This window comes from Panthera pardus, unplaced genomic scaffold (assembly GCF_024362965.1).
Source record: "Panthera pardus isolate Hobbes unplaced genomic scaffold, ASM2436296v1 HiC_scaffold_8, whole genome shotgun sequence".
NCBI lineage: Eukaryota > Metazoa > Chordata > Mammalia > Carnivora > Felidae > Panthera > Panthera pardus.
In genome coordinates, this window is record NW_026527013.1 from 59546024 (window position 1) to 59572051 (window position 26028).

The following is a 26028-nucleotide window of genomic DNA, read 5'->3' on the forward strand; positions in this document are numbered from 1 at the left end:
TCAGAAAATAACAAAACGTTTATTTCAAAAACATGAGCTCCCCAGCTCACCAAGGTCCTATAAAACCGGGCACCATTCTGAGCTCTGTGAGCACACACGGAAGACTTGGGATCTGGCCAGACTGAGGTCAAAGGTGGGGCCAGACACAGTGCTGCTCTGTGACAGGCAGAGTGGAAGGCAACTCAGGATGGGCTCCAGAGCCATGCCCACTGGCACAGATGGCTCTAGCCTGAGCCCATCGAGAGACAGGGATGTGACCACCAAAGCAGGTGAGGTGAAGAGGTCACACTGAACCATCATTTCTGCTCTGTTGCACCACAGACAGGTTTGGGGGCAAAGCCGACCCCCAAAATGGCCTCAAACGAAAACAGACTAGTTATTCAATGCTCTCCCATCCAGGGGTCTGGAGAAAGGCCGTCCAGCTGGAGCAGTCAGAGGAAGCAAGCGTCAAGTGACAGGCAGTCACACAAGGTGGACTGCACCTAAACCTGGCCAGGCGTGCTGGCCAATCAGGGAATCGCGGGGGCAGTGGTACTTAGAGTGGAGTCCCGGGCGGGTGGCACCAGCATGGAGGTGCAGGGGACGGTGGGGGTGGGGACCACCAGAAATGCACACTCTCCGGTCCACCCGAGACCCCGGGGCATCCACATGCCAGGCTCCGCCGGGACTCCGCGGCCTAGTGCAGCCGCAGGTAGGAGGGAGCAGAGTAGTTGAAGAGCAGAAAATCCATCCTGTAGAGGTCGTAGAGACGCCGCTGGTAGAAGGGGCTGATGTCCCGGAAGAGGCGCTCGGCGAGGTCGCGCGTGGCGGCCGCCTTGGCCCGGGGCGGCGGCGCGGGGAAGCGCAGGCCCGGTGCGCCCACCAGGTCGAGCACGAAGGCCGCGTCCTCCGCCAGCGTCTCGAACTTGCCCACCACGTCGTAGCGCAGGCGGCACGGGTGGCAGAGCGCGTGCGCGCGCTCCCAGTGCTCGTTGAAGGGCTCCTCGCGGCGCGTGCGCGGGTCCAGCAGGTAGGCCAGGAACTCGGCGAAGCGCACGTCGTGGCCGCGGGCCAGCGCGTCCGGGTGAGCGCGCGGCCGCAGGCGCCGCACGATGCGCGTGCCGTAGCGCCGCTGGAAGGCGGCGCTGTAGGGCCGCGCCAGCTTGTTGCGGTAGGCCGACGCCAGGCGCTCGAAGGGCTCGCGCACGAAGAGGAAGGCCAGGTAGGCGCGCAGGCGCCGGTTGATCTCGGCCGGGCTGAAGTCAGCCAGCGAGGGCAGGCGGCCCGGCGCGTGCGCCTCCTGCGCGGGGATGGCGCGCGGGTCGCCGCGGGCGCGGCCGCTCAGCGCCAGCAGCACGCGCTTCCAGTTGGTGCAGGCCACCTTGGGCACGTAGCAGTAGAGCAGGCCGTGCGCGTCGTCCACCAGCACGTGCCGCAGGTCCTCGGGCCCCAGCAGGCGCTGCCGCCGTGTGTGGCGGCTGCAGGCGCGCCGCAGCAGGTCGCGCCGCTGCCGGTGCACCTCGGCCATGGCCGAGCGCGGGCCCTGCGGGCGACAGGTCGGGGGACGGACGGGTCAGCGCTGCGGGCCCTTCGCCCACCCGGCCGCGGCGAAGGAATGGGGGACTGAAACCCCAGCAACTGCCACTGATCGCTCTGTGATTTGGGACCCAGGGATCTGTCCTGGACCTGAACTTGGGGAGAAATGGCTCTGACCTCGCTGAGGCACGTGGAAGGATGTGACAAACAAGTGTTGGGCGCTCAGGACCGAGGAAGGCCTCAGAATGAGTATGACCACATCAGAGTAAGCCTGATAAAGAAGTTATATCATCAGAGTGGTAAGGGTGGGCGCAGATTGAATATCCGCTCCCTTTTTACTGAAAGCATAGTGTATACGAACGGTATACTTTAAATCCATATAGAGTTGAAAAATGCAGCCACTTGCAGGCTACCGAGATATTTTTTGTTATATTTTTTGATTGATATATTTTTCAATGATAAAATTAGCTACTTCTGTATGTTCCTGCTGGTCTTGATTTCTTTTTATTACCGCCAACCATCTCTAATCTCAGTGCCTGGGCAGGAAGCTTGCCCTCTCTGAAGCCTGTCTCTCTTCTGTGAGATATTAACATCGAGCATTTATCTAGCACCCACTGTGTGCCAGAAAGTCTTCTGTGCACTTTACGACTCTATTAGGTAGTATTAGGACACTCAGGCCAGCCCCTCCTAGCCTGCCTCGGCCATGCTAAGACCCAAGCCACCACCTCCCACCCATCCCTCCTCCTTTCCTCAAGTCCCTTCTGCACTAAACAGGTTCTCTACTTCCAAGACTAACCCTCCAACCCCCCTCCCACCCCTCCTCTTCCTGGTTCAGGAGTTTCTAGGAGAGTGTTTTTAATTCCTCAGAATTGCCTTAAAAACCTTCAAGACATAATAAAAAAAAAGACAACAACAAACATTGTTGATGATGTGGGAAAATGGAACCTTCATTCATTGCTGTTGAGGGTGTAAAATGATATAGCTGTTGTGGAAAGCTTGGCAGCTTCTCAAAAAATAATAAATAAACATATGATCCAGCCCTCCACATCTAGGTATATACCAAGATAACTAGAAACATATGTCACACCAAAACTTGTAAATGATGTTGACAGCAACGTTATTCATAATAGCCAAAAGGTTTGGAAACAACCCAAATGTCCATCAACAAAGAATGGATAAATAGTATGTAGCATATCCATACAATAGAATATTATTCAGCCAATAAAAGAAAGAAAATTCTTTTTTTCAGTGTTTATTTTGAGAGAGAGAGACAGAGCAAGCATGGGGGAGAGGTAGAGAGAGAGGGAGAGAGAGAATCCCAAGCAGTCTCCATGCTGACAGTACATGGGGCTCAAACTCACAAACCATGAGATCACGACCTGAGCCAAAATGAAGAGTCGGGTGCTCAACAGACTGAGCCACCCAGGCGCCCCCAAAGGAAATTCTGATACACCCTAAAACATGGATGAAACTTGAAAAGATTGCCCATGTTAAGTGAAGGAAGCCAGGCACAAAAGGCCATATGTTGTCGGATAGATTCCATTTATAAGAAATGTCCAGAATAGATCCACAGAGACAGAAAGCATATTGCTAGTTGTCAAGGGCGGGTGGGAGGGGACAAGGGGGAGTGACTGCTAACTGGTGCTGGGTTTCTTTTCTGGAGTCACGAAAGCTTTCTGCAATTAGAGTGGCAACAGCTATGCAGCCTTGTAAATAGACTAAAACCCATTGAATTGTACACTTTAAAAGTGAGTTTTATGGTATTTGAGTTATATCTCAGTTAAGAAAAAAGCCTTCTGAGTGCTTCCATTGCAAGGGGACAAAGCAGCCTCTGAAATGGGGGCACACTGTACCCCGTGCCTTCATGAGAGTATCTGACGCTGGGGGGAGGGGGCAGGGATGTGTGTGTGTGTGTGTGCGTGCGCGCACACATGCGTGTATGCTCAGTTGTGCTTCTGGTGCCTTTAAAAGCATCCTGCAGAAATCCAAGATACTGGGGCACCTGGGTGGCTCAGTCGGTTGAGTGTCCGACTTCAGCTCAGGTCATGATCTCAGGTCCATGAGTTCAAGCCCTACATCGGGCTCTGTGCCAACAGCTCAGAGCCTGGAGCCTGCTTCGGATTCTGTGTCTCCCTCTCTCTGCACCTCCCCCGCTTGCACTTTGTCTCTGTCTGTCTCTCAAAAATAAACATTAAAAAAAATAATAAATCCACGATACTTTCAGTGAAAAAGCTGAAATACAGAACAAGAGTCAACACCCCACACTTTGGGCTTAAAAAGGGTTGGGGAAGGAAATAAATGTTTCAGAAAAGGATAGGTTGTGGGGAGCCTCTCTTTTAGATATATATTGACATTGTCACAGAGTAAACAAGGATGTGATTTGCTTCCAGATAATCCCAGGTAGGAATGGAGGGGAGAAGGGTCTGGATGAAATAGGACTGGATAAGAGTTGATGACTGTTCAAACTGGGTGATGGGAACATGGGGGTTTAATGTACTTTGTACTTCTGTATATGTTCGAATTTTTCACAATTAAAACATAAAGCAGAGAGAAAGGACATATATGCCCTGTAGGTGTGATTTTGGCAAAGTGACCTGAGCACATGACTGAGCACTGGACACTACACACATACCCAGAACGTGCCTGGGAGGACACACAGGAGACTAACTGGTCACCTCCAGGGGTCAGCAGGAACAGGGTGGGAAGGAGAGGTACTCTTCACTGTATGTACTTTTTGGGAGGTTGAATGCCCTATCGTGCTTATGTTACCTTTTCAAAATCGCACTGAAAGGTGGCTGCGAAGTTCAGCCACGGCTGTGGGGGGCCTGGGAGGATCCCCTACTCTCTAAGGCAGACTCATAGGGTTGCCCTCAGAAGCCTGGCTGCACACGAGTGCCAGGAGAGGCTGCATCCAGGTGCCCCACAGCCCAGGTCTGCTTTCAGCTTCCAGACAACCCAACATATTTCCTATGGCACGGAATACTGGCCATCCCCCCACCTGTTGGGCCACCTTTCCTGACAGCAGACCTCAATTGTGGTAGGTCGTGTGCCTAGCCTTGGGGAAGAGCCAGTCACAGCAACCTCACACAACTTCACGAAAGCTCTGGGGCCAGCAGTGCACACGTAGCTTGGCTTTGAGCAAAGAGATTACAGGAAAGTCTGCTTTTATTTCTCAGCTGCAAGGTGCTAAGCTCCCAGGGCCTTAACACCCAACAGTCAGTGCGACCTCAGGCCATTAGGGGGCTGAGCCAACTCCATCTGACCCTCAGGGGCCTGTGGAACTAGTGGGGCCTAGGATCCTACAGAGAGCTTGGCCTGCCCTCAGCTTGCTGTGTGGTCCAGAGCAAGCCAGTCACCCTCTCTGAACCAAGGCCTCTACACCTGCAACCCAAGGTCAGATAAGCTCCACAGGCCCCTTTGGCTCAGCACTTAGGGATTCAGTGAACAGCTACCTACCCAACCTGTCTGATCATTCTCCCCAGCTTAAAACCCTCTATGGCTCCCTCTTACCCTTTCCCCACCTGCCAGGCACCACCAAGCTGCTGCCTACTCTTGGCTCACCTCACACCCCCTCTTCCGTTGCCCCCTCACCTCCAGGCACTCAGCCCCCTACTGTTTGTTTCTCAACATTTTTTCAGCAGTTCTCAGCTCCGATGTCCTTTTCTCAGAGAGGCTCCCCTCCCCCCCACAGCCCCCGATCTAAACGAGAACCCTCCTGGTCCATCTCTTATTGCACCTAGGGCTGCCCTGATGCAAACGAGTCACAGGTTAATGCAGGTGGCAATGGGATGATGTCTTCCCCCCCCCCCCCCCCCCCCCCGCCCCATGGGAATGTCAGCTGCACCAGGTCAGGGACCCAGCTGACCTGCTTGCCGTTGGATCAGCAGCATCCTGAGCACAGACTGCACACAGTAGGTGGTCCACACATGCTGTCTGAATGGGTACCTCTCCTTGTACGTGCTGGGGTATGTGTGAGCCAGGGGCCTGTGGCTCTCAGTGGGGTATAACCATGGCGGGGAGGGGGGCTGGGGTTTGTGGGTGCTCCCGGCAGGCCCAGAGCAGAAGTGGAGTGCACGGACCAGCAAGCCTCCCGGTCCGTGTGCCTGAGAACACTGCGAGGGCAGGTAGGCTACCCCCTACCACAGCGGCTACTAAAATCTGGGGGTTCACTTAATTACCGTCTCCCCACTAGACCTCCTAAGGGTCTGCTTCAGTCTTTTATACCCACAATGCACAAAAGAGTGTCTGGCACAGTGTGGCCTCAGTCTGTTGTTGGGTCAATGGTGGAGGGTGGGTGGGCGGATCTCCCAGCTTGCCCCAAGATTTGCCCTTGTCACAGGCATTCTCCTCTCTGCACAGAGCCTTGACTACCGAGGAAGCTTCGTCATGCCCTCCTGCGGGCTCCAGTCCCATGACAGCGGGTCTACACGTGGGCTTTCAGGTTCCCAGGGCTGGAGGTAGAGGGAGGCATCACTGGGTGGGTGTCTGTCCACCTACCTGGTCCACATCATACAGCGTCTGCAGGGGACTCCTCCTCTTCCCACTGAGCCAGCCAGAGCCCAGGCTGTTTTCAAATGCTGTGGGGCACAAGGAAAGAGGCATCAAATGGACTGGTTGTGGCTCTCAGGGGGCTTGGACACATCTGATCTACCTCTGGGAATCAGTTTCCCTGTTGTGTCTCACCTGCCTCCAGGGGGCTTGGTGGAGTGTGCGGCACTGATAGGTCCCCTGACCCACCAGGGCAGAGTACTTGGTATCACTCCTGCCCCATGTCCTGCCCTTCAGAGTTGGAGGATGCCAGGCAGGCAGGGATGAGAGGAAAGGTGTTATCCAGCCCTCTGGTGAAGGCCTGACCACCCACTGTCTCCATCTGCCTTCATCTCATGCCCCACCCCCGCCAGCCCCATGACCACGGAGCCCGAAGGGAATCACCAAGCTAGCTGCTGTCCAGGCAGCCAGTAAGGGCTGGGTAGCAGGAGAGGTGGCACAGCCAAACTCAGCTTCTCCAATGACAGCCCACCAGGTCACATGACTGCCGTGGGCTCCTACAGGAGCCTGAACTTCCCTGGCCAGTGTGTATGCCACTTCCTGGTAAATGCAGGTTTTACGGTCTCCCAGACTGGAAGACAGTGGGCAGGGATACTGTCTATCTGTCTCAGTACTGCACTCTTCAATCTTAAAACTACCACAAACTCTGCTTACTAAATTTATTCTTTTACTTTAAATGTGTCTTAAGGAATATCTTCCTACATATTCAATTAATATGAATATATTCTTAGTATATAGTTGACATAGGTAAGCATAGGTTTATGATCTTATGCTTCTTGATCATATTTTTCTTAAATATGATTAAATATGATTATACTTGTTAATAAATGAATAAAGTATATGCAGTCTTCAAAAAAGATCACCAAAATCGGCAAAACTTTAGCTAGACTGACCAAGAAGAAAAGAATGACGTCTCTGGTGCAGCCACTCTGGAAAACAGTATGGAGGTTCCTCAAAAAATTAATAAACTACCCCACAACCCAGCAATTGCACGACTAGGTATTTATCCAAGGGATACAGGTGTGCTGTTTCAAAGGGGCACATGCACCCCAATGTCTATAGCAGTACTATCAACAATAGCCAAAGTATGTCCATCGACAGATGAATGAATAAAGAAGATACACACACACACACACACACACACACACACACACAATGGAGTATTACTCGGCAATCAAAAAGAGTGAAATCTTGCCATTTGCAACTACGTGGATGAAACTAGAGGGTATTATGCTAAGTGAAACTAGCCAGTCAGAGAAAGACAAATATCATGGGACTTCACTCATACGAGGACCTTAAGATACAAAACAGACGAACATAAGGGAAGGGAAGCAAAAATGATATAAAAGTAGGGAGGGGGACATAACATAAGAGACTCTTAATTACAGAGAACAAACTGAGGGTTGCTAGAGGGGTGGTGGGAGGGAGGATGGGCTAAATGGGTAAGGGGCATTAAGGAAGACACTTGTTGAGATGAGCACTGGGTGTTATACATAGGGGATGAATCAGTGGAATCTACTGAAATCATTGTTGCACTATAGGCTAACTAACTTCGATATAGATTAAAAAATGAGCACTGATGGGGCGCCTGGGTGGCTCAGTCGGTTAAGCGTCTGACTTCGGCTCAGGTCATGATCTCGCGGTCCGTGAGTTCGAGCCCCGTGTCGGGCTCTGGGCTGATGGCTCAGAGCCTGGAGCCTGCTTCCGATTCTGTGTCTCCCTCTCTCTCTGCCCCTCCCCCGTTCATGCTCTATCTCTCTCTGTCTCAAAAATAAATAAAACGTTAAAAAAAAAAATTAAAAAAAAAATGAGCACTGGGTGGGTCAGTCAGTTAAGCGTCTGATTTCGGCTCAGGTCATGATCTCACGGTCTGTGGATTCGAGCCTCAAGTTGGGCTCTGTGCTGACAGCTCAGAGCCTGGAGCCTGCTTCCGATTCTACATCTCCTTTGCTCTCTGCCCCTCCCCCACTCACACTCTGTCTCTCTTTCTCTCTCAAAAGTAAAATAAACATTAAAAAAATTAAAAATAAATTTTAAAAGTAAATACATATAATAAAAATAAAAATAAATGAAAATGAAAGGCTGGTACCATCACAGTGACCCTAGCACATGTGCACATGGTTAAATGCTGTTTTTTGTTTTCTTTTTTTTAAATAAAGGCATCTCTGGGAGTGGGGGAAAGAATGAAGTCTCAAATTAGTAAAAACAGGAATGAAAGAAAAGCTATTAGTACTGAATCTTACAGAAATGAGAAAGGTATGAACGATTATATAAAAGCAAATTAGATAACCTACATGAAATGGAAAGAGTCCTAAAAAGATGCAAATTCCTCACTCAAAAGAAACAGAAAATCTCAATGACATATAACAATACATTGAAATAGTAATGGAAAGAAATTCCCACAAAGAGAAGCCCAGAATCAGATAACTCACTCCTGAATCTTATCAAATATTTAAAGAAGAATTAACACCAGTATCTTCTAAACTATTTATGCCCCTCAAAAAAAACTCCCAAAAAACAAAACAGAATGGGGGAGGGAAAATACCTCCCAACTCATATATGAGCCCAGTATTACCCCGATACCAAAACCAGACAGAGACATCACAAGAAAGCTACAGAGCAATATCTCTTATGAACATAGATGCAAAATCCTCACAAACAAAACAAAACAAAACAACACAACACATCAAACTGAATCCATCAACATATAAAAAGGTTTATATATGACCAAGTAAGGCTTATCCCAGGAGTGCAAAGGTGGTACAACATAAAAAAAAATCAATCACGGTAATACACCATATTAATAGAATAAAGAAAAAAACCCCACACAATCATCATCAGTACAAGCAGAAAAAGTGTTGCACAATATCCAATACCCTTTCCTAATAAAAACACTAAATGAACCAGAAATTGAAGGGAACTTCTTCAAGCGGATAAAAGCCATCTAGAAGCCATAGCTAACATATTTAATAGTGAAAATTGGATGCTTTACCTCTAAGATCAGGAACAAAACAAAGGATGCCCACCTTCACTATTTCTATTCAACAATGTACTAGAAGTTCTAGCCAGGGTATTGGGCAAGAAAAAGAAAGAAAAAAGGCATCTAGATTGGACAGGAAAAAGTAAAATTATGTGTATTCATAGATAACACGAATATATAGAGAATGTGTATGTATGTATTTGTGTAATCCACAAATGATTAGAGCTAATAAATTAGTTCAGCAAGATTGTAGAATAAAAGACCAATATACAATAGTAAATTGTATTTCTAAATACTAGCAATGAATAACCCAAAATTGAAATTACAAAAACATCTCCATTTACAATGGCATAAAAAGAAAAACATTAAGGATTAAATTTAACAAAATAAGTGCAGAACTCATCGCTGGAAACTAAGACATAACTGGAAGAAATTGAAGACCTGAATGAACGGAAAAATATCCCATGTTTGTGGATTGGGAGATTTAATGTCATTAAGGTGGCAGTATTCCCCGATTACAGCTCTTAGCACATGGCAGACAGCCACATGGCAGACAGCTGTGCATGTGTTCCTGGAGTAGCTTACATACAGCATGCAGGAAGCGGGGTGGGCAAAAAGGATGCCATTCTCCAAATATCAGAGATCCACGCTTTGATCAGGTGTGCTTCCCCACATTGTTGCAAGTCCCTCTCCCTCCACATAAAGTGACTTCCAAAGGACTTAAAAGGCTGGTTCCCTTTTCTCCACCTTCCATTTTTCTCTTTTCCCCTTTTTGGGGAGCCAGGTATTAAACACTAAAACATTCAAAGCAACGGCAAAAATGGGGAAAATTAGAAACTGACTGTGAATGCCCAGGGAGAGGCTCAGAAAAAGACCTAAGAAGACCTTAAATTTATAACGTGGGCTGAACCTCAGCACAGACAGCCTACAACAATCAGAAAAACAAAAACAAGCTAAAAATAGCAATCACTGAGTAAGAGAATCTGATTTCCACAGTTACTACATTATTAGATTCAAATGTCCAGTGTTCAACAACAACAGAAAAATTAGAAGTCATACAAAGAAAGAGGAAAGTATGGTCCATTCAGATGAAGAAAATAAATCAACAGAAACACCCTGAAAAAAATCTGATGGCAGATATATGAGACAAAGACTGTAAGACAACTGTCTTGAAGATGCTTAAAGAACTAAAGGAAGATGTGCAGAAAATCAAGAAAATGATCGATGAAAAAAATGGAATATCAGTAAAGATGTTAAAAGAAACTAAGAAGAAATTCTAGAGCTAAAATGTACAATAACTGAAATGAAAAATTCACTGGCGGTATTAAAAGACAGATTTTAGGTAGGCAGAAAAAAGAATCAGTGAACTTGAAGACAGGACAATGGAAATTACTGAGTATAAGGAACAGAAAGAAAAAAGATTCAAGAAGAATAAACAGAACCTAAGGGACCTGTGGGACAACATCAAAATCAACATACTCCTGTGGGAGTCCCAGGAGGCGAAGAGAAAGACAGTGACGGAAAGAATATCTGAAGACATAATGGCTGAAAACTTCTCAAATTTCATGAAAGACAGGAATATAAACATCCAAGAATCATAATGAACTCCAAGTAAGATGAATTCAAAGAGACTTGCAAATCAAACTTTCAAAAGACAGAGAATCCTGAAAGCAGCAAAAGAGAGACAACTCATCACTCATACAAGGGAGCCTCAATAAGATTATGAGTAGATTTCTCATCAGAAAGTTTGGAGGCCAGAAGACAATGAGATGATATATTCAAAGTGCTCAAAGGAAAAAAAAAAGCACTGTCAATCAACAAACCTATATCTGGAAAAACTCTCCTTCAAAAGTGAGGGAGAGCTTAATATCTGTATATTCACAGATATACAAAAGCTGAGGGAGTTCGTGATCTGTCCTGCCAGAAATGCTCAGGGGAGTCCTGCAAGATGAAATGAAAGGAAACTAGACAGTAACTCGAAGTTGTATGGAGAAGTAAATATCAATAATGGTAGATACACAGGCAATTATAAAAGATAATATTATTGTAACAATAGTTTGTAACTGTACTTTTTGTTTTCTATATGATTTAAAAGAGACTATATCTAAAGCAAAAAAAAAAAAAAAACAATTATCAGTCTAAAAGCCAGTATTATTAACTCCAAATTTTTGTTTTCTATGTAATTTAAGAGAATAATGCATTTATTTATTTATTTATTTTTAACGTTTATTTATTTTTGAGACAGAGAGACAGAGCATGAACGGGGGAGGGGCAGAGAGAGGGAGACACAGAAGAGGGAGGGAAGCAGGCTCCAGGCTCTGAGCCATCAGCCCAGAGCCCGACGTGGGGCTCGAACTCACGGACCGTGAGATCATGACCTGAGCTGAAGTTGGACGCTTAACCGACTGAGCCACCCAGGCGCCCCGAGAATAATGCATTTAAAAGAATTACTAGTTTATGTGTGTGGGCATATAGTGCATAAAGATGTAATTATATAATAACAACTGAAAGGGATGGGGACAGAGCTGTAAAAGAGCAAAATTCTGTACTTAGCAAGGTTAAAGTTGTATAAATCCAAAATACAACATATAATTTTAGGATTAAATGTGATCCCCATGGTAGCCACAAAGGAAGTGAGAAAGGAATTTACAAAAAGATAAACTGACTAAACACAAAAGGAGACAGTAATACAGGAAATGAGGGATAAAAAAAAAAAAAAACTATAAGGCATAGAGAGGACAAATAGCAAAATGACAGATGTTCCTCCTTATCAGTAATTACTTTAAATGTTAATGGATTAAACTCACCAAAATACAGACATGAGCAGAATGGATAAAAATACCTGACCCAACTCAATCTGTGTTCTACAAGAGACTCATTTGAGATCCAGTGATACAAACTGGATGGAAAAAAACTCCAAGCAAATAGTAACCAAAATAGAGCAAAGGTGGCTATATTAATATCAGACAAAATAGACTCTGAATCAAAGAAATAAGAGACAAGTACTTTATATATGAATAAAAGTTTTAATACAGCAAGAAGCTAGAACAATTATAAACATTTACTTACCTAATGGCAGGCTATCAGAGTAAATGAAACAAGAATTGGCAGAATAGGAAGGAGAAATAGACAGCTCTACAATAATAGTTGGAGATTTCAGTATACCACTCAGTAATGAATTAAGCAATGAGATAGAAGATGAGGAGGGAAACAAAGGACTTACACATCACAATAAACCAATTAGATCTAATAGACACATACAAAACACTCTATCCAACAACAATAGCACACACATTCTTCTCTAACACATGTGGAATGTTTTCCAGGATAGTCTATATGTTGGGCCACAAAATAAGTCAGGATAGATCTTAAAAGGGGCGCCTGGGTGGCTCAGCCAGTTGGGTGTCCAACTTCAGCTCAGGTCATGATCTCACGGTCCGTGAGTTTGAGCCCCGCATCGGGCTCTGTGCTGACAGCTCAGAGCCTGGAGCCTGCTTCGGGTTCTGTGTCTCCCTTTCTCTCTGCCCCTCCCCCACTCATGCTCTATCTTTCCATCTCTCAAAAATGAATAGATGTTTAAAAAAAAGTTAAAATAAAAGACATTATATCATACAGAGTATATTCTCTGACCACAGCAGGATGAAGTCAGAAATCAATAACAGAAGGAAAACTGGAAAATTCACAAATCTGTAGTAATCAAAGAACACACTTCTAAACAACCAGTGGATCAAAGAAGAAATCACAAGAGAAATTAGAAAATACTTGGGAGTCAAGGGCACCTGGGTGGCTCAGTCAGTTGAGCGTCCGACTTTGGCTCAGGTCATGATCTTACAGTTCATGGGTTCGAGCCCCACAGTGGGCTCTGTGCTGACAGCTCAGAGCCTGGAGCCTGCTTCAGATTCTGTATCTCCCTCTCTCTCTGCCCCTCCCCCGCTCATGTTCTGTCTCTCTCTGTTTCTCAACAATGAATAAACTTAAAAAAAAAAAAGAAAATACTTGGAAACAAAAATGAAAACAACATAAACTTATGGGATGCAGTGAAAGTGCTTAGGGGAAATTTAGAGCTATAAATTCTTACATCAAAAAAAAAAAAAGAGGGGTGCCTGGGTGGCTCAGTCATTTGAGGGTCCAATTCTTGATTTCAGCTCAGGTCATGATGCCAGGGTTGTGGGACCAAGCCCCACTTTAGGCTCACACTGAGCATGAAGCCTGCTTAAAATCCTCTCTCACTCTCTGCCCTTCCTCTCTCTCTAAAATAAATTAAAAATAAATTAACAAATGAATGAATGAATGAATGAACAAGCAAACAAACAAGAAATATCTCAAATCAGCAACCTAAGTTCGTAACTTAAGGAACTATAAAAAGAAGAAAAAATAAACCCAAAGCTGGCAGAAAGAAGGAAATAATAAAGATTAGAGCAGAGACAAATGAAATAGAGAATAGAAAAATAGAGAAAGTCAATAAAACCAAAATTTGGTTCTTTGGAAAGATCCACAAATTGACTACCCTTTAGCTAGATGGACCAAGAAAAACAAGATTCAGCTTACTAAAATCATAAATGAAAGTGGGACATTACTACTGACCCTACAGAAGTAAAAAGAACTATAAGAAACTACTATGAACAATTGTATGCCAAAACAATTGGATAACCTAGATGAAATAGACAAATTTCTAAAATATACTAAGTACAAAATGTACTAAGATGAATTCATGAAGTAGTAGAAAATCTGAATACATCTATAACTAGTAAGGAGACTGAATCAGTAATAAAAATTTTCCTGACAAATAAAAGCCATGGACCTGATGGCTTCACTGGTGAAGTTTATCAAACATTTATAGAAGAACTAATGCAAATCCTTCTCAAACTTTTGCAAAAATTATAGAGGAGGGAACACTTCCTAATTCAGTTTGTATGGCCACTAATAACTCTGGGCGGGGGGGGGGGGAGGGGGGAAGGGAGCCAGACAAAGGCGCTACAAGAAATGAAAACAGTATCTCTTATTAACATTGATGCAAAAATCCTCCACAAAATACTAGAAATACAAGTTAAACAGCATATTAAAAGATTATATATCATCACCAAGTGAGCTTTAGTCCCAGAATGCAAGGATAGTTCAACATATAAACATCAATCACTGTACTACACCATATTAAGAGAATGAAGGAGGGAAAAAAAAAAACCACACAATCATCTCAATTGATGCAGAAAAACCATTTGACACAATTCAGCATACTTTCATGATAAAAAAGAAAACACTCAAAACAAACAAACAAACAAAGAACAGAAGGAAAGTACCACAGCACAATATAAACCATATATGAAAAACCCATGGCAAACATCAGGCTCAATAGTGAAAGACTAAAAGCTTTTCCTCTAATCAGGAACAAAGCAAGGATGCCCATTTTTGACACTTCCATTCAACACAATATTGGAAGTTCTAGTCAGAGCAATTAGACAAGAAAAAGAAATAAAAGACATCCAAACTGGAAGGAAGTAATAAAATTGTTTCTGTTTGCAGATAATATGATCTTATATGCAGAAAACCCTAAAGATTCCACACACAAAAACTGCTAGAACTGATAAATGAGTTCACCAAAGTAGCATGATACAAAGTCAACACACAAAAATCATTGCATTTCTATACACAATAAAAAATATGAAAGGGAAAGTGCAAAAAAAATTCCATTTGTAATAGTCTAAAAAAGAAGAAAATACTTAGGAATTAACTTAGCCAAGGAGGTAAAAGACTTGTACAATGAAAATTACATAACACTGCTGAAATAAATTAAAGAAGACACAAAGAAATGGAAACACATCCCATGTTCATGGATTGGAAAACTTAGTATTGTTAAAATGTCAATACTGCCCCAAATGATCTGTAGATTCAATGCAGTCCCTGTCAAAATTCCAATGATGTTTTTTGCACAAATAGAAAAACCCATCCCAAAATTCAATAGGACCCCAAATATCAAAAAAATATCTTGAAAAAGACCAAAACTGGAAGATTCACACTTCCTCATTTCAAAACTAACTACAAAGCTATAGTAACAAAACAGTGGGTGCTGGTGGAAGGACAGACATATAAAGAAGAGAAGAGAAGAGAAGAGAAGAGAAGAGAAGAGAAGAGAAGAGATGTGTCCAGAAATAAACTCTTACATATATGGTCAAATGCTTTTTGATAAGGGTGCCAAGACCATTCAATGGGGGAAAGGATACTCCTTTCAACAAATGGCATTGGGAAAACTGGATGTTCACATGAAAAAGAATGAAGCTGGACCCTTACCTCACATCATATAGAAAATTTAACTCAAAATAGATTAAAGGCCTAAATGTAAGATCTAAACAATAATACTCTTAGAAGAAAACATAAGACAAAAGCTTCATGACTTTGGATTTGGCAGTGGTTTCTTGGATATAACCAAAGGCACAGGTAACAAAAGAAAAAATAGATAAATTGGACTTGAAAAATTTTAAATTCTGTGCATTATGGGAGATAACACAGAATGGGAGAAAACTTTTGTAAATTATGTATCTGATAGGGGATATATAGAGAACTCCTAAAATTGAACAACAAAAAATTCAACTCAATAATGGGCAAAGGACTTGAATAGACGTTTCTCCAAAGAAGATGTACAAGTCACCAATGAGCACATGAACAGATGCTCAACATCACTCATCATTAGGGAAATGCAAATCAAAACAATAATGATATACCACCTCACACCCATTATTATGGCTACTATCAAAAAGAGAGAGAGAGAGAAAAAAAAACAAGTGTTGTCAATGTGGAGAAATTAGAACCCTGTGCACTGTTGGTGGGGATGTAACATGGGGCAGCTGCTATGAAAACAGCATGGAGGCTCCACAAAAAATCAAAAATGGAATTAACAGAACACAGCAATTCCACTTCTGTGTACATACTCAAAAGAGTTGAAAAAGCAGGGTGTCTAAGAGGTATTTGCACACCCATGTTTTTAGCAGCACTTTTCACAAAAGCTAAAACATGGAAGCAACCCAAGTGTCCATCAAGAGATGAACGGATAATCAAAATGGGGTCTATTCACACAACGAATATTATTCAGCCTTGAAAAGAAAGGAAACTCTGACACAGGCTACAACTTGGATGAGCCCTGGGGAGATTATGCTGAGTGAAAGAAGCCAGTCACAAAAGGACAAATCATGAAGGATTCCACGTAGTACCTAGAGTAGTAAAAACCATCGAGCAAAAAGCAGATGACGGTTGCCGGGGTGGCGGAGGGGAGAATGTGGAGTATTTAATAGGTGCAGACTTTCAGTGTTACAAGATGAAAAGAGGTCTGGAATGATGGTCACACGACACTATGAATGCATTGATACCACTGAACGGTACACCTACAAACTATTAAGACAGTAAAATTTATGTCATGTGTATTTTACCACAATAACAAAAGGTGAGCGAAAGCAAGTTAAGCGTTAAGCATTGAATTACCCTATGACCTAGCAATTCCATTCCTAGGTACATGCCCAGGAGAACTGAAAACAACGTTCACACAAAAACTTATGCACAAATATTCCCATGGCATTATTTTTAATAACCAAAACCTCAGGTTCCATTAACTGATGAATGGATGAACACTGTGGTCCATCCATACAAAAGAATATTATTCATTCATACAAAGGAAAGAGTACTGACGCTGGCTTCAACTTGGCACATAGATGAGTGGGTGCTAGGGGTTGGGGGTGCTGGGGGAAATCACTGGGAAAGACGGGAGTCACTGCTACTGCTAATATTCTGGAATTATAGAATGGACATACCACACAACTGTTAAATACGCTAAGAAACCACTGAACTGTGTCCTTTGAAAAAGTGATTTTATGGAGTGAGAATTAAAGCTCAATGAAAATAAAATTACTGATCACCAAAAAGGGTATATGCAAGACCATTTTATGGAAATCTAGCTTACAAATGTAAATATATTGGATGGCTATCATAAGATATTCTTGAACTCACAAGAACATTGCATGTTCATAACAAGAATACCTTCAAGAATTCAGGGTTATAAGAGAAAAGAATATATCCATAAGAAGAACGGACGTTTCCATGACCCTTGGCTTTCAATAAAATGAAGAATCTAAAAACTGCTGCCAAGAGGAACACATTCACCGAAAAGATTTAAGACATGTTTTTGACGAACAAATAAACTTGGAAAATCTGATTAACTGAAAATTTGATTATCTGTTGGCAAACTGACCATGAGTAGTGGTTGTCAAACTTTAGCATGCGTGGGGGCCAACGAAAACACAGAAAACACTTGTTCTAGTCCAGGCGGTCTGGAGGGGGACCCAGGAATCCACATGTGTAACAGCCCCCCAGGTCATGCTGATGCTGCTGGCCCAGGAGCACACCTGGAGAACCCCTGTACTACAGCAAAGCCTGGTGGAGGCTGGCTGAATGAATGCATAAATGACAGATTGACCTTGCCTTGGCCTCCAGAACCTTCTGTGTGCACCGGAAGCCCACTGTCCAGGGCCTCTGGCAGCCTCAGGCTCCTTCCCCACTCCAGTGTCCTTGGAACAAGGTCTGGGCTCTTCTGTAGCCAGGGTGAGGGGAGGGCCTAATTGTGTCCTGTGATTCACCAATGGCCCTAGGACTGGAACTTCTGTCTCCCGGCAGCTGGACGTGTCCCAGGAACACCACTGTCATCAGAAAATGAGCTGACCGGGGGGCAGCCATGTTGGCTGCGCAGGGAGGCCCCAGGCTTGGGGCTGGCAGGTTGGCCAAAGTATAGCAGCAACCACCAGGAGATGCTATATCACATTAGCACAGCACCACTCACAACCCAGGGAGGCAGGGGACCCTTCTCACCATTCTGCAGATGTGTTACCTGTAGCCCGAGGTCACCCAGTGATGAGCTCCTCTGAGGGCCACAGCTGGGTTTGAGGAAGGGCTGGTACCCATGGCGGTGGGGGGGGGGGGGGGGGGTAGGAGGTGCCCCCAGGGACTGTGAAGCAAACCTAGGTCCATTTCTACCCCAAGGCCCCACAACTTGGAGGCACCCAGCCTTCAGAAACACCAACCCTTGCATGGGGCCTCTCATTTCCTGCTCAGGCCACAGCCTGCAGGAAAGTGCGTCTTATACCAGACCTCAGGGGCCAGTGGGTGGAGGGTCACAGGGAGCAGGCACCAGAGTGAGGTCCTATTTATAGAGTAGCTGTGGCCAGTGATTACAGGGCTGGGCCACCTCCACCCAGCCCCACCTCTTCCCACCACACAGATCAGAAGAACTTATAGTCCAGTGGGATGGGCAGGCTGGCCAGGGAGGAGGACGGATAGGACTAGGAGGGCCAGAAGGGGATTGCCTTGAAGATCCCTCGATCCGGCCCCCAACTCTGGAAAGCTGGGGGCTTGGCTCTGAGGGCAGGGTGGCCCAAACAGGGCCACAGTGAGGCATCCCCCAACCTCCACTCTGGTTTCCCCAAGCCTGTCTTGGCCTGTGTCCTCCAATGTGCAGCCCCTCCACTAGGCTTCAGGTCCCAGGCTCCCTGCCAAGGGCACCACGGAACAGACAAGCCAGGGAGAGCCAGGCGGCAGGCCCAGTCTCACAGCCAGGGAGGGGCCTGGGCCAGCCCAGGGCAGTCACAGGCAAAACCACCATGGGGTTCTGCTTTGAAAAAGGAGACAAAAATAGCAGAAGATTGTATGGGGAGGCGGGGGAGGGTGGTGGAAGGGAGGTGGGAGGGACGAGGGGGTGCCAAAGACACAGAGAAAGAGACAGAGCTACACACAATGACAGGGACAGAGGCTGGGAGAAGGAGAAACAGATCACAGCAGTAAAACAGCTGGAGTTTTGAAATTGCTCAAAGCAAACCAGCTGGGGTTGAAAGGGAGGAAGCGATGCGGTGTGAGCTGACCACAGTCTGGGAGAGCCCAGCACCCATGCCCAAAGGGATCCTGGCCATGAAAACCATGCAGCCCTGGCCTCAAGAGCAGACTACAGTCCTGATCCAGTAGGTCGGTGCAAAGACAGCCCAACACCCTGCAGTGCCCGCTGCATGAAGGCAGGAAGCCCCCAGGAGGGCATGGCAGTCAGCAAAGGAGGCAGGGTTGGGGCAGGGTCACGGGAACCAGGAAGAAGCACCTGGGGCACAGCCCTAGGGTCGGCCAGCGCCTGGCACTGAGCTCGGCACACACTGACACTGGTATCAGGTAGAAACCATTCTTATCTGCATTTGACAGATGGGGAAACTGAGGCTCAGAGAGGGAAAGAAACAGGCCTGAGGCCTCACAGCAAGCAAAGGCCAGAAAAAGGATTTGACCCTGGGCCATAGTGCACGTATGCCTCTGAGGGCACATCTCTTGGGCACCCATCCTGCCCAGCACACAGCCCCGCCCAAGCTCACCAGAACTGCAGGCAGGTGGGCGAACTGCCACACAGGGAAACTGAAGGCAGAAACCGGTGAGATGGTCCCTGGCACACCCACCCCTAAGGAAAGGCTTTGGCTGCCCCTTGCAGCTGGGCAGGGTGCGGGGGCGGGGGGCACAAGGCATTCTGTAGGCCATTTGAAACTTCACCATTTGGGAGAGAAACACTGTTTGGTGATTCCCAGTCCAGTTAGTGAAGATTACGACACATGGTTTCTGGTTAATAAGTTCTAGCTGGGCACAGTGTTGCAAGATCAGACAGGCAGGGGCAGCCAGGCCCAAACAGCGCTGACAGGCCCCCGGGGACCTTGCTGGGGGAGGGTGGAGGGCAGGTTACCCCAGCCCATTCGGTCCCCCAGGTGACCTGGGACTTCCAGGGTGACCTGCATGCCCCAGGGTCAGGGACATTCCCTCTGGCAATCAGGCTCAGGGTGGAACACGTTGACAAGCCCTTCACAAATAAAAAACAATCCCACTTTTTTTTTTTCCCTGAAGAGAACTAGAGATCTCTCCACTTGTACTTAAAACTCAAACTCTATTTGCTGAACTCCACCTGGAATGGAACCCCTCATCTGGCCAGCTCATTCTTGGGTATATTCTCATCACCTCTGCCTCCAGGATGGTTAAGAACTGCCCCTATCCCACCCCCCTGCCCCCTTGCCTCCTCCGTCCAGGACAGTCACAGAAATCTCCTCACTCAGGAGACTCAGAAATAGGAGGCTATTTCTCTTCCCTCCACCTTGGTGATCTTAAAACCTTCATGGCTTCCCACTGGCTAACAACAAATTCCTGCTTCTTCCCAGAACCCTCCTGGTCCACCTCTCTCCTTCTCTCCTCTCCCCCTCCCCTCCCCCCCCCCAGCTCCAGCCACACTGGTCCTTCTGCCAATCAGTGAACACATTAGGGGCGTTCCCACCTCAGAGCCTTTGCACTAACTGTTCTTTCTGGCTGGGATGCTCCTCCAGGAACCCCTATTCTTTAGAGTAACCCTTCTTGTTCAGATTTCAACTCGGATGTCCCCTCTAGAAAGAGGGTCTCTCCAAAGAGCAGCACTCCACGTCAGGACCTTTCCCAGGTCTCTCCTTTTAATTTATGTGTGGCATTTATGACCGCTGAAACAATGGGGTTTGTGTATGCGTTGATGCCTGGCTGCCTTTCCAGAAAGTTGACTCTGTAAAAAGGGACTGTCTTGTTTTCTTGTTACCCCTGTAACTCACCTAGTGCCAATGAATAATTTATTTAAAGACTGATAGCCCCTCATGGCCATAAGGAGAGGGCCCCAACTCTTAGCCTGCCACTCAAGGCCACCCATGACAGGGCCCCAACTTAGAGTATACTTCTGGCTTCCACCCTACCACATCATCTCATGAACCCTGAGCTCTGCCCACAGCACATCCCTTAGCACACCAGGCCTTTTCACTCCTCCATTCTTTTGTCTGTGCCATTCCCTCTGCCCCAAATTCCCTTTCCTCATTTTCCCACCTGGTGAAGTCCTATGCAGCCTGCAAAGCCCAACCCAAATACCCCAGCCTATAGAGTAGAAAGCATAAGGGTTAGGGCTTTAGACTAGGATTAAATCCTGGCCCTCACACTTCCTAGTTGGGTGAGCAAGTCACTTTCCTTCTCCTGATCTTAGTCTCCTTCTCTGCAAAATGCAATTACCAATCCGTACTCTAGTGAGCCATCCACCTTGCCAGTTAACCTTTTCTCATGGTACTTTCTGGAGGCCCGGATGGTGCCTCTGAGCCCTGGGAACACTGACGTACCTGAGAATGGACAGCAGTGTGGGAGCATCTATCTATTTGGCTGCCAGCAGCCACTCCCACTCCTTTTGCTAGCCTGCTGGGCGTCCCTCCGGAAGCAAACCTGCTTACACTCCGTCCATGTGGTTCTGATAGGCTCCCTCTTCCAGTAGCTGCTGGGATAGGTAGGTGACCAGGCCTAGCCAATTGGAGCATTCCATCCCTTTCTGCCACAGCAACTGTCCCTCAGAGGTGGACACCACGGGATCCAATTCAGGCAAATGAGACACATCCTTGGGACTCTGCCTAGAAATCAGTCAAGAGCCCTTCTTTTGGACTGAGGCAGCTAAAAGTGAAGCCATTGCAGAGAAAAGCCAAACCTAGAGCTGGAGACAAGGGTTCCACCCCTGGATCCACCCATGCCTGAAGGCAGCCTCATCTGGCTTAAGTGGGCCTGAGTTGAGATGTCCTCACTGAGACACTGTGACCTGTGAGGGCCCAGGGCCAGGACTGGGGAAGGAGTCAGAGCATGCAGAGTTGGGCACTGTGACCCCACTGTGCAAGGACAATGAGGGAGAGCCTATGGGACGGGGTCCTGCGGGGGGCTCAGTGGGAGGCAGTGGACACAGGGCATCCAGGGGGCAAGCTGTCTGCTCCTGGCTCTAGCTGCCCCTGCGAAGGTCCCCGGCTTCTGCGCTGAGAGGCCCTGTTCATATCCAAGGCCAGGCCCATGTCATAGACCCACCTCAACCCTGGCACCCTGGCTCCCCAGGAGTCATCGGGCATTTCTGCATTTATTCTGCATAGGACCAAAATCCTGGTTTTTCATTAAAAGCAATGGCTGCCTCCAGGGCCACTACGCTGCCTGAGAGGTGCCCCGACCATCATAGACCCCTGCGCTCTGTCTGAACAGTTGTCTCTGTGGCCTGAGTCCCCAGGTGCTGTGGTGCCAGAAAAGGAAGGGGACAGAGAGGGAAAGGGAGAGAAGCCCTGGGCCCTTCCCCACCTGGAAACCCTCCAAGAAGGACAGTGGAGGAGAAGATCTCTGTTAGCACACATCATCCCAGATCTCAGACAGGAAGCATTGGACCCCAGGAGAAGGGAGGTGGTCTGGAAGAAAGGAAGACAGCAATCCAGCCTGAAAGGGACAGGTGGCCTCCCCTGGGAATAATCCCCTTTCCATCCAACCTTCTTCCACACTCTCCCTTCCCTGCCCCCAACCCTAGGTCCCCTGAAAGTGGACAGAGACTTCCAACTCCAGGAAAGATGCTGAACCCTGCAAACCTAGGAAAGGATTGAGGAGGGAGGGAGGTGAGGGTGGAATCCGGCACTGCCCAATGAGGCCCCTGTGAAGCAGCAGGTGGGGGATTTAAATTGAGACTCTCCCTCAGTGTGTCTCTGGGGGCAGAAGATGCAGACCAGCAATTTGGATGTTTAAAATTTTTTTTAATGTTTTATGTATTTTTGAGAAAGAGTGTGAGTGGGGGAGGCACAGAGAGAGAGGGAGACACAGAACGTGAAGCAGGCTCCAGGCTCCGAGCTATCAGCACAGAGCCTGACACAGGGCTTGAACCCACAAACGTGAGATCGTGACCTGAGCTGAAGTCAGATGGTTAACCGACTGAGCCACCCAGGCGCCCCTGGATTTTTAATATTAAAAACGTAAGGTCTGCAAGGGCAGGTATATTAGTAAGTTTTGTTCCCAGCCCTAGAAAGGCACCTCGCATGAGCACGTGCCCAGCAAATCCATGGTCAACAGGGATGCACAAAAGAACAGTCTTCAAGCCCAGGGTTGGACACAGAGGAAGCAAAAGGCAGAAGGGGACGAGGGGTGACAGTGGAAGTGCCACTGGGACCCTGGGGTGAGGCTGGGGTGTCGAGGGCAGCAGTATCCTGGGCAACTGTCCCACCTTGCCCCAGCATCTTCCTCGTCCCCAGGACCTTGAGCACTAGGTCAGCACTGATGGGGTCCTGGGGGCTCAGGGATGCCATGGTGGGCTACTCCAGACTTCCCCACTAGTAAATGCACATTAGGGGCCCCAGGCCTCTAGTGGCAGTCCTTTAGGTGTCCCCTGCCCAACTGCTCTGGAGAAGGAGGGGACAGTGCCAGACCTGTGTGCCTGGAGTAAGATGCTAAAGTTCCTCCTGTGCTCTGGAGCCGTCTCCACAGCCCAGAGGCCCACCACACCCTTCACCCCCTTCCAACTCAGAGCACAGCTTTGGGAACAGCCTCAGCGCTGCTGGAGGCCCTATGAGGCCACTTTCAGAGTCCCCAGACAGCAGGATCTGCCTCTAGCTGGACGGTTGGCAGGAGAAGGCCTTTCCACCCAGCTGTCTCCTCTCTGGCTCTGCCAGGTGCCTGCAGATCCAACATTAGCACACCCTCCTCACTGGCTTCTGAGGTCAGGGGCTTTAGCTCATGGCTCAGGAGGAAAAAGAGCCAGCAGAGTATGTTGGGTAGGTTGGTCTGATTAACCCTTTTTTGTCCAGGGTCACCCTCAAAGCTATGATGAGTGAAGACAGACTATGGGGAAAGGTCTGAGCACCTAGCAGGAGCAAGAGGGCCTCTGGGAGGCAGGCGGGCCTGCACTATGGGAGCCCGGAGAAGAGGCCCATCCCAGTCTAGGGGCAGTGGAAGCAGAGGTCAAGTAGGGTCTGTCAGACTGGGTAGGGTGAGGCCAGCGTGGTGGGTGAGAAGGTCATGGCCAAGGGTATTCACGCAGCAGAGAATCTCAGGCAGGGACACAGCATGGGCAAAAACTAGGAGAGGGACCACGCGTCACCCTCTCTAGCTCCTGCTCTCCCGGATTTTGCAGAAGAGAGTCAAAAGGAAGAAAACGCAGAAGGTAACCAGTACCTGGGCTCATTTCTTCTCTCTCAAACCTGGGTAGAGGAGGCGGCAGGAGAGAAGTGTCCAGGCAGGGGAGACACAGAGACATAAATATGCCTACCCCAACGTGCCTACTCCTCTATAGATACCCCCCAGACACACACCCCACACACCGGGGCCCAAATGCTCTAGCCTTCTGTCTCTCTCACACCCCACACCAGTGGCTGAGCCCTGGGAGTCCAGGTCCTGAGTAAACACTTGTCTATGAATGAGTGGGTAGACAAAGACTGTCATGGCCACAGACCCTAGGACCACAGCCCACACTGCTAGGGGACACTCTGCTCTGCTAAGACACAGGAGTAGGAGCACCTGCCATGAATCAGGAGCACTCTGAACCAGGAGCACCACTCCCAGATAGCCCACCTGCTCATGGAACGGGGTGGTGATGGAAAGACTGACAAGACTGACCACGGCTCCCTCCCCTGAGCTTGGAGAGGTGTCCAGGTCTGGGAGGCTGGGTCCAGGCATGCAGAGAACAGTGTGATCGGCAGGGTGACTAGGTAGAACTCTGGTGAACACACTAGGGAGTCCTCCCCAAGCCCTGCTCACCTGGACCCCAGCCAAACCCTGGCCTCCAGCCCAGAGGCAGTCATGGAGGTTGGAGGGAAAGCAGGAGAAGGAAGCCCCGCCCCCCAAGATGAAGGGAGCACAGTGCCACCCCTAAATCATGACAGCCAGCATGATGAAGAGACTCAGGACTGAGTTTCTTCCACTATCTCATTTAATTTCACTTCCCCGAAAGACCCATAAGGAAGAACCTGAGCACTCCATTTGAAAGATGGGAGTACTGAGGACCTGGGAGGGGGGGGAATAGGTCATCCAGCAGGTAAGGCTGTGGAATGACCCTTATCCACTAACCTAGACCCAGCCAGGTGGGTGAGTGCCCCCCAAAACACAGACTCCTCAGCTCGATCTCTTGGGCCACCCTCACTGCCCACAGTCCCTGTCCACCCTGGGGCGTGGTCACTTACTCCCTGAGACCCTGTCCATGAGGCTCCAAAGGTGACACTCCGAGGATTCTCACAGAGCCCAGTGGAGACCTACCCCCTGAGTCCCCAAAGCCCCCCAACACACTCACACCAGGGAAAGGCAAACAGAGCCCGAGGTGGGAACAGGCTACTGACTGGGCATCTCAAGCCCCAGGCAGGCAGCTAGCCAGCAGGCAAGTCACCCACACCTGCCCCTCAATCTCTCTGCCTTAGTTTCCCCCTTTGTGAAATGGGGAGGAGATGAAGTGAGCTAAGACTACGCACAAGCCTGGCCCAGGGCAGCTACCACGAGCTGCAGGGTCCTGACTGGCTGCCTCAGTTTCCCCAACCAGACCGTGCAGTGCGTGCAAAGGAGCCCCAGGTCCTCCTGGGTGTGAACCTCGGGGCGGAGCGGGGCGCTCCAGGCAGCAGCGCCTGCGGCTGAGGGGGACCACCTGAAGGACCGGGCAGCGTCAGGCTTCCCCAACCCACGCTGCACCGCTTCGGTCAAGGGCCCTCCGGGCGCCAAGGGGTGCCGGCGACGTAAACGAGGCTGCCTTCCTGGGTGGGCCCGATGCCCTCTGCCACCCACAACGGACCCGGGGCCCCGGGCTGCGAGCCCCGAACGATCACCCCTCGCGGGCGTTGGGAGACCAACTCCCAAGGGCGGCAAGACCCTTTCAGGGAGCCGGGGCTTGGACGGGGACGCCTAGAGCCTCCCTGGGCCCACCCACCCCTACCCCCTAGCGCGGGAGGGGACAGCAGGTGCCCCCCGTGGAGGGGCCCGGTGGGCACTCACCCGGGCGCAGGGCGCGGGGCGCGGCGCCCAGAAGTAAGAGCGCGGCACCCAGACACGCGGCCGCCAGAGCGCGCCGCCGCCAGCAGCGCCTCCCCATGCTGTGCGGGGCGCGCGGGGCTGCGGGGCGCGCGGGGCTGCGGTCCCCCTGGTCCGGCGGGGGCGGCAGCGCCCGGCCCGGGACC

At 48.3% G+C, this 26028-nt stretch overlaps 1 protein-coding gene across 2 annotated transcripts; it reads right to left on the bottom strand.

The window, feature by feature from the left end:
* On the bottom strand, positions 1-26028 carry CHST13 (carbohydrate sulfotransferase 13). 2 transcript variants are annotated; one of them, XM_019431011.2, is made up of 3 exons: positions 25847-26028; positions 6013-6092; positions 1-1522 (listed from the first exon to the last, which is right to left on the bottom strand). In XM_019431011.2, the coding sequence occupies exons 1-3, from the start codon at positions 25941-25943 to the stop codon at positions 677-679; spliced, it is 1023 nt and encodes a 340-aa protein (XP_019286556.2). In that variant the 5' UTR covers positions 25944-26028; the 3' UTR covers positions 1-676. The 2 variants fall into 2 exon arrangements, with proteins under 2 accessions (XP_019286556.2, XP_019286557.2); XM_019431012.2 differs by lacking the exon at positions 25847-26028 and adding an exon at positions 21322-21491.

Coding starts and splice junctions, on each gene's coding strand:
- CHST13 (XM_019431011.2), bottom strand. CDS start 25,943: ATGGGGAGGCGCTGCTGGCGGCGGCGCGCTCTGGCGGCCGCGTGTCTG. Junction 6,093..25,846: donor GCCCCGCGCCCTGCGCCCGG/GTGAGTGCCCAC, acceptor TGTGCCCCACAG/CATTTGAAAACAGCCTGGGC. Junction 1,523..6,012: donor CGCTGTATGATGTGGACCAG/GTAGGTGGACAG, acceptor TGTCGCCCGCAG/GGCCCGCGCTCGGCCATGGC.